The sequence below is a fragment of the Otolemur garnettii genome, unplaced genomic scaffold, assembly GCF_000181295.1.
Source record: "Otolemur garnettii isolate 467f Iridium unplaced genomic scaffold, OtoGar3 scaffold00128, whole genome shotgun sequence".
Classification (NCBI taxonomy): Eukaryota; Metazoa; Chordata; class Mammalia; order Primates; family Galagidae; genus Otolemur; species Otolemur garnettii.
Genome location: NW_003852523.1, coordinates 2,181,108 through 2,188,468, shown reverse-complemented (window position 1 = coordinate 2,188,468; position 7,361 = coordinate 2,181,108). Strand labels below are relative to the sequence as shown.

At 52.7% G+C, this 7,361-nt stretch overlaps 1 protein-coding gene across 2 annotated transcripts in view; it reads right to left on the bottom strand.

Annotated features, from left to right (window-relative positions):
* Positions 1–7,361, bottom strand: part of UBASH3A (ubiquitin associated and SH3 domain containing A) — a 35,303-nt gene that overhangs the window by 13,879 nt on the left and 14,063 nt on the right. For both annotated transcript variants that reach the window (XM_003798071.2, XM_003798070.3), the window contains exon 7: positions 3,151–3,277. In XM_003798071.2, the coding sequence (XP_003798119.1) occupies positions 3,151–3,277 (127 nt within the window). The remainder of the gene's footprint in view (positions 1–3,150; positions 3,278–7,361) is intronic.

The following is a 7,361-nucleotide window of genomic DNA, read 5'->3' as shown; positions in this document are numbered from 1 at the left end:
ATGAGACTCACTCCTGATAAAGAACCAAGAAGATGGTCCTGCACAGACCGCCCTGACTCCCCGGACCCCAGAGAGGGAACTGCAGATACCTTTAATATCAGACATGCCGGGCTGATGCCGACCAGCCCTCTGGATCTGCTCCCGCACTAAGCAGATGCTTCCTCCAGCAAGAGTGGCCAGGACTGCCAGGAAGGGGACTCCAGAAGGCAGGCTGGGGCAAACGGACCTGCCCCACAGGTATCCTGAGCCTGCGCCCCACTCGTCCACACTGACCCTGGACAAAGCAGGACTTTGGGCTGCTGAGGGGACTTCACCATCTCGATGGCACTGACTGCACTCGGCATGTGTATAAACCGTGCCATTTGTGAGCGGACAAGTGCATATGTGCCATCTCCAGGTGCACCTTCTCAGGGCCACGGGGCTGGGTCTTCACCGTGGGTGCAGTCAAGGCCGAGGGAGTATTGTTGCCTCCTGTTGGAGGACTGCGGAGGTTTGCTTCTGGATACAGACACTCTCCTCCTGGGCCAGAGCTCCAAGGGGAAGGTTTATCATTCCGTCTCAAAACTTTGAAGTATGTTCCTGAAAAGATTGCCCATGCTAATACCAAGAGTCATTTCCCCTTGCAGATGCCAGGGCAGGTCTGCCAGAAGGTGAAAAGCACACAGGTGCGTGAGACTCAGTCTCCCAGGGACGCTCCGAGTCACTGCACTAGCCTGAGGTTGGGGTTTGGGGCATTTTCTTACCTGAAGAGCCCAGACATGTGAACTCTGATACTTTGAACTTTGCAAGAAGAATATAATGATAAAGTGAGAGAAAGGTCTGTGGGGAACAGAGGGACTAAGCCCTGGGGGTGGGGGTCTGTGGAATGGGGAGGGCGGCACTGATTCCAGACAGATGGGCTGCCCAAGTGTCCCAGGGCTGTCACCCCTAGCTGGTGGCAAACAGCAGTGAGATTGATTCTCTTAGTTCCAAAGGCCGGAAGTCCAAAGCCAGGGGGTCAGAGGGCTCCGCCCCTCAGAGGCGGCCATCCCGAAGGCCCCACTCTGCATCTTCCAGCCCCAGGTGCCCCAGGCGCTTGGGCCTGTGGCTGCGTCACTGCAGTCTCTGCCTCTGGGATCACACCACCTCCCTTCTCCCCTCTGGTTTCTCCTGTGAGGACACTCATGACTGGGTTTAGGATCCAGCTGGACGGCCCAGGTAAATCACCCTGTCTTGAGATCCTTAAGTCAATGCCATCTGCAAAGTCTCTTTTTCTGTACAAGGTCACATGCAAAAGCTCCAGGGCTTAGGACCTCCCGTCTCCAGGGCCATCCTCTGGTCTCCCACAGATGCATTACACCAGGCCTGTTGCCACAGTTTCTATTCTTACTGATGGGGGGGACAAAGTCAGACACAGTGCAGGGCCAGTTCACAGGGACACAGTCTTGTTTTCATCCACCCAGAGTGCCACTGAGTTCAGCCACAGGCTCCCACTCCAGCATCCTCTGCATCCTGGGCAGAGCCCTCCTGGGCCTGCTCTCTCTGGAGCCTGGGTGTAGGGAGCTCCGTCTTTGTCTGTTCCATGGTTGGTGGGTCTATGGCCCTCCAGGCAGGAGCCCCGAGACCCTGGACCTCCCTCTCTGCAGGTGGTGAGGAGGGTCCTGCCGCCTTCGCAGCATCCAGGGCCCCATGCTTAGCTGCTATTTGGGCTGAGCTCACCCCAGCCTGCAGGCTGCCTCAGGGGGCAGAAGGGCTCTGGGGGAGGGAGGAAGGGCATGGCAGTCAGCAGGGCTGCCCAAGGACTGCAGACTGAGGACTCTCGCCCAGCCCTGGAGTCGGGAAGTCTGAGGTCAGGGGCAGCAGACTGGGTCTCCTGGGCGTGTGTACGGCACCTCCTCCCCGTGTCTCACAGGCCGTCCTTCTGTGTGTCTCTGTCCTTGTCTCCTCTTCTTACAAGGACACTGGTCAGACTGGATGAGGGACACCCTTGTGACCTTGTTTGAACTTAATCACCCCCTAATGGTGCAGGTGTAAGCAGAGTCACATTCTGAGGCACTGGGGTGAGGAACGCAATAGAGAAGTTTTGCTGGAGTGCAATTCACTCTGCAGCAGGGGGTGAGCTTTGGCCTCTGGGTGCTCAGTAACAAGTTCCCAAAGGGCCCTTTGGTCCTGCTGCTATTTGTGGAGGGAGCCTCCCAGACCAGGCCCCAAGGCCTGCTCTGCAGACTCTGGAATGAGCCAGACCATGGCTCCCCACCCCAGTCCTGGGCAGCAGCAGCCTCTGTGCACCAGGACCTGGCCTGTGGTGGACACGGGACGTCCCACGTCACCCTAGCAATCTGATGTGCCTGTAGGCTCCTGTGTGCTCCCCACTGAGGTCCCAGCCCCATCTTTCAGATCCCTAAAGCAGGGAGGGTCTGGGAGGAGAGATGTTCACAAAACACGTGTGTCTGTGGCAGGGCAGAGAGAGCCAGTTTGGAAACCACATGGGTCAGTGAGGCCTTTCCACTGCCCAGGGTCAGATGCAGGTGCCTCTACTCATGAGGAAAACTTCAGAGAACCAACCTTCCCACCACACAGACGGTGCCCGGGCGGGGGACACGGCATCGCTGTTTGCCTCCAGGGAGGGGCAGCCTGCCCTCCTACACATGCTACTCAGGGGTGGCAGGGCTCCAGGTCACTCCGTGCCGGCCCCTGGCCCCCAGGCCGCAGTGCGTCTGGGTTATGGAGCACAGGCTGCTTCTCCTCACCTTGCCCGGTCCTGTGCCAAAGATGAGAAGCCAAGGCCCCGGGGAAGATGACTTCCTTGGGGGTCGCTTGGCTTGTTTATGAGGGATTTGGGTGGAACTTGGGATTCTGGGCCCTGCCTCTTCCCTGCCCAGTGTCCTCGCGTCATGACTGGAACTGCCTTCAGGAGCACAGACAGGGCACTCAGCTGCCTTCAGGAGCACAGACAGGGCACTCAGCTGCCTTCAGGAGCACAGACAGGGACTCCCTCCTGCCCAGGACAGATGGATCAGGGCGAGGCCCTCTGTGCCCCAGTTCTGGTGGGACCCATGGCTGGTCTGTTCTGTCTATGAAACAGAAGCTGCACCCAGGAGGCTTGTCCACCAGGACTTAATGCAAGATGTGGCTTTGCTCAGTTTACTTTTAAAAAAAGAATTCTATTACCTGCAAAGCCTGTATGCTGCTGAAACTCCTCGACGTCTGTGGAGGATGAAACTCCAAGTCATGTCTGCTGCCGCCCTCACCGTCCTTTCTGGAGCTCGAGTCCGTGGCCAGACTGAAGGTGTACGTCCTTTGGAGGAAGAAAATCAAAGCCGTGAGCAGAGAAGCCAATGAGAGGTTGTTGCCATAGAAACACAATATCTGGTCATGTCTATGTTTGAGAAAGTCCAGGGCAGATGACCTTGGCAGAGAAGGTGACTGAGGACGAAATGAAGCCATGTGTGCCAAGTGTTCAGGACACAATAGGTGTGTTGTGTGTGGTTGTGTCATTACTGCTCTCACTATCTGTGTTGCTTGATTGTTTTGGTGTTGAATTGGCTCAGCCATGGTGCACAGATATCTGATCATGTGTTACTTTAGAGTTCACTGTGAAGTTCACTGTTGGATAAGCTTAACCCTTAAATTGGTAGACTTTGAGAAGAGTAGTTGACCCTGCATGAGGGAGAGGTCTTGTCCAATCAGTGAAAGGTCCTTAAACACTGAGGCCCCCAGGGAGAGGAGGAATTCTGCTTTCAACCATCTTTGCCCTTGACGTGTAATATCAATTTTTCCTACCATCTCCAACCTGCAGATTGTGGACTTGCGAGGTCCACAACCTTGAGTCAATTCCCTCAAATAAATCTCTCTCTATCTCTCTGTCTTTCTGTCTCTGTCCCTCTGTCTTTGGGGCGCCCTCTGCTTACAACAGGAAAGCAGTGAGGGCCCCACAGTGAGTGGTCTGTAAGAACAGCTGGTGGCTAGTGGAGAGAAAGAGAACCAAGGGTCACACAACCCTCCTTGGAACAGCTAATGATGCGTTTGCCCAAGGGACAGACCTTTGGAAACTGCTCTATTCTCTGGCTGGCACTAGGTGTGAAAAGTTCACTGCCCGACTCATATTTTCTAATACTTTGCTCTTGCTTTCAGCTAGTCCTAGCATTTTGAATTTCCAATTCTATTGCAAGAATTCAGGACAGTTCATTTCTAATTGATGGTAGAAATGTGGAGAAAACAGATTTAAGAAGAAGAACTATTTCCTTATGATCTTTCTGAATTTGAGCCACTTTTTCAAAGGAAAAGCAATTTGCATAGTCACGTGGAGGGTGAAAATACAAGTTGGGGTGACCAGGTGAGGGCAGGGGGACAGATGGAGACTCTCAGGTGATGCAGGTGCCGTTTGAAAAAGCCCGAGGGAGGTGAAGTGGACACGGATGAGGCAGAGGGGGACGTTGCAGGCAGGTGAGACCCAGCAGCATGGGGGGTTTCCCTGCAGCACTTTCCCCTGGATTAGGGCTTGGGCAGGTGAATCTGGGCAGCAGAAGGGACAAGAGAGTTTTGGACATTCAAGGGAGTGAGCACAAGGGTTGGATGTGAAAGTTAAGTTGGCTGGGGAGGGAGGGACAGCAGAGGCCTAGCTATAGAGGGAGCAGGATGGAGGCAAGAGGTATGTATTTATTCTACATGGCTGTAAACCAGTGTACACACGGTCACACACACCAACACCACTGGAACTATCTGAAAACATTTTAATGACTGCATAATATTTAACATACACATGTGTTATAATTTGTATGACTATTTCCCTAGTTGTCAGAGATGTGGGTTACTTCCATTTTTTCAACTAGCAAATAATTCCTTTGTATACACATCCCAAATTCCTCTTCCTCAGGATGGGATCCCGAGGAGCTCCCCTGGGCCACAGGGTAAGACTGTTCCTGAGGTTCTCAGACACCTTGTTGATTTGCTTTCTAGAAAGTTTTACTTTCACTTGCTTTGAAGAAGTACACTCAAGTCGTGCGCTCACTGGTGTTAATAGTGTTTTTGTATCAAAAGAAAAATACCTTTTCTAATTCAAGAGAGGGCAATGGGGCCTCACTTCTGTGCAGTCCTTTATTCCAGGGGAGCGGGCCTGCCTGCTGCCGTCCAGTCCTCTCCTGTGTTCTTCAGCCCCTTTTTCTCTCAGAGCCTTTGCGTCTGCTTAGCAATTTTTGGCTGATGTCTCTGTGCATGAAGAATACGGAGGGTCTCTCGTCAGTGGAGGGTGGAAGTCAGACTCTAGTCAGCTGGGGCCAGAGCGCCAGCCCCACGGTCAGCAATGGTGTGCAGGCAGGTAACGGGCTCCAGTGGGTGACTTTTAATGGGCTGCTGCTCGGATCTTGCTCTGTGGGTTGGGATGTTCTTTATGAATTTTAACAAACATCTTAAATTTTAAGCCCTTAATAATTGCTATTAAAGACAGATCTGTGAAGTCTTGCTTTGAGGCACCTTCTATTTCTTCTGAGCTTCCAAAGCTCTCCCCAGGCCACAAATTGGAAACGCATCCCTTTAAACAGATACCTTAGTTATTTAGAGACCAAGTCTCACTCTGTCATCTTGGGTAGAGTGCCGTGGCATCATAGTTCACAGCAACCTCAAACTCTTGAGCCCAAGTAATCCTCTTATCTGAGCCTCCAGAGTAGCTGGGACTATAGGTGCTCACAACAACGCCCAGCTAGTTTTTCTATTTTTAGTGGAGATGGGTGTCTCACTCCGGCTCAGGCTGGTCTTGAACTCCTGAGTCAGGCAATCCACCCATCTCAGCCTCCCACAGTGCTGGGGTTCCAAGCCTGCCTGGCCTAGATATCTCTTAAAAATGATTTTCCTTTTCCACTTAATCCTTGAGTCTGCTACGAATCATTTTCAGAGCACAAGGTAAGGGGATGAAAAATACTGTTTATTTTATACCCGTTTCTTCCCGGTGTCTGCCTGGCCTTCCAGGATGCAGGCCTGCCCTCTGACATCTGTTCTGTCCCCCATCTGCTTTTCCTGTTTCCCAAGCCAGGAGTGCAGTATTACAGATTTAGAGCGCGTTTTATCTGGTGGGCAGGGTAAGCATCTCCTTTCATTATTTTTATTTGTATTTTTCAAAGTTTTCTTGGCTCTTCTCTCCTGTTGATTCTTCCAGATTCTTCCATGCATGTGCTGAAGTTCTAACTAATGCTCTCATTGGGATTTTGCCTCAAATTTCATTAAACCTGGAAACGGTTCTCAGAGAAAGGACATATTCTTGTGACTCGCTTTTCTCAGCTGTGAAAGTCCAGCCAGGCGTCGGTGTTCGTGTTTCTTTCCAGGCCCCCAGTCCTCGCACAGTCACCAGTTGGTCCCCGCACCTGTCCTGAGGCCTGTCTCATGCCAGGAAGGGTGGCGTTCCTCCTCCTGCCTCTCAGCTGCCTGGCCCGTCCTCCAGCCACATGCCCGGGCCACTCCCTGCCCTCATGCTGTCTGATTTGATTTGTTCCAATGTTTGCAAGTTATCCTTTCTCTTTTCATGCCACTGTGACCTGTCCCGTGATCTGAGGACCCCTAGTGTGCAGTCCAGGCCAAATCTTACCACAGTGTCAGATGTCAGCAGGTAAGAAATGCAAACTGGAGCTGACCACTAGTGGGCTGAGAATATCATATTTGAGCCATTTCGAGTTCTCGCTCCAAATTGCCCCGCTCAGAGTGGCAGGGGCCCCGGCCGCTGTCTGGAGTTAACACAGGAAACATCAGTCGGTTTCCTCTTCCTGAGGTGAGGCGGGGCTGCCCACCCCGCTGCGGCTCCCCAGGCAGACGACACCACCCTGCTGTCAGTAAGTGACATCTATGGGTTTACAGAGAGAAAACCAAATTTTTTTTTTTTTTTTTTTTTGATCGGGACTGGGTTTGAACCCACCACCTCCGGTATATGGGGCCAGCGCCCTGCTCCTAGAGCCATAGGCGCCGCCCAAACCAAATTTTTTTTTTTTTTTTACTAGTCTTTCAGGTGAAATGCAGCCAAGATTACGATGGAAACACGGCGGTGGGGGAAGAGAAGGAGCTCGGCCTTTCCACATTTCTGGTTTTCTCTTTAACCTGAGGGAACTACTGATGGCTAACTCACACCACAGAAACAGGTGCGTTCAGATTCTCCCTAGTTCTGAAAAGGTCACAACAGGTGGCGTTTACACTGGGCGGCCTAAACCACAGACATTGATTCTCTTCCAGCCCCAGAGGCGAGAGATCTGAGGCCAAGGGGCAGAGGGGCTGGCTCCTCTGGCGCCTCTTCCCTTGCCTTGTAGACAGCATCTGGTCCATGTCTGCCCGGGGTCGGCCTCACGTGTGCCTGTATCCTCAGCATCTGGTCCATGTCTGCCCGGGGTCGGCCTCACGTGTGC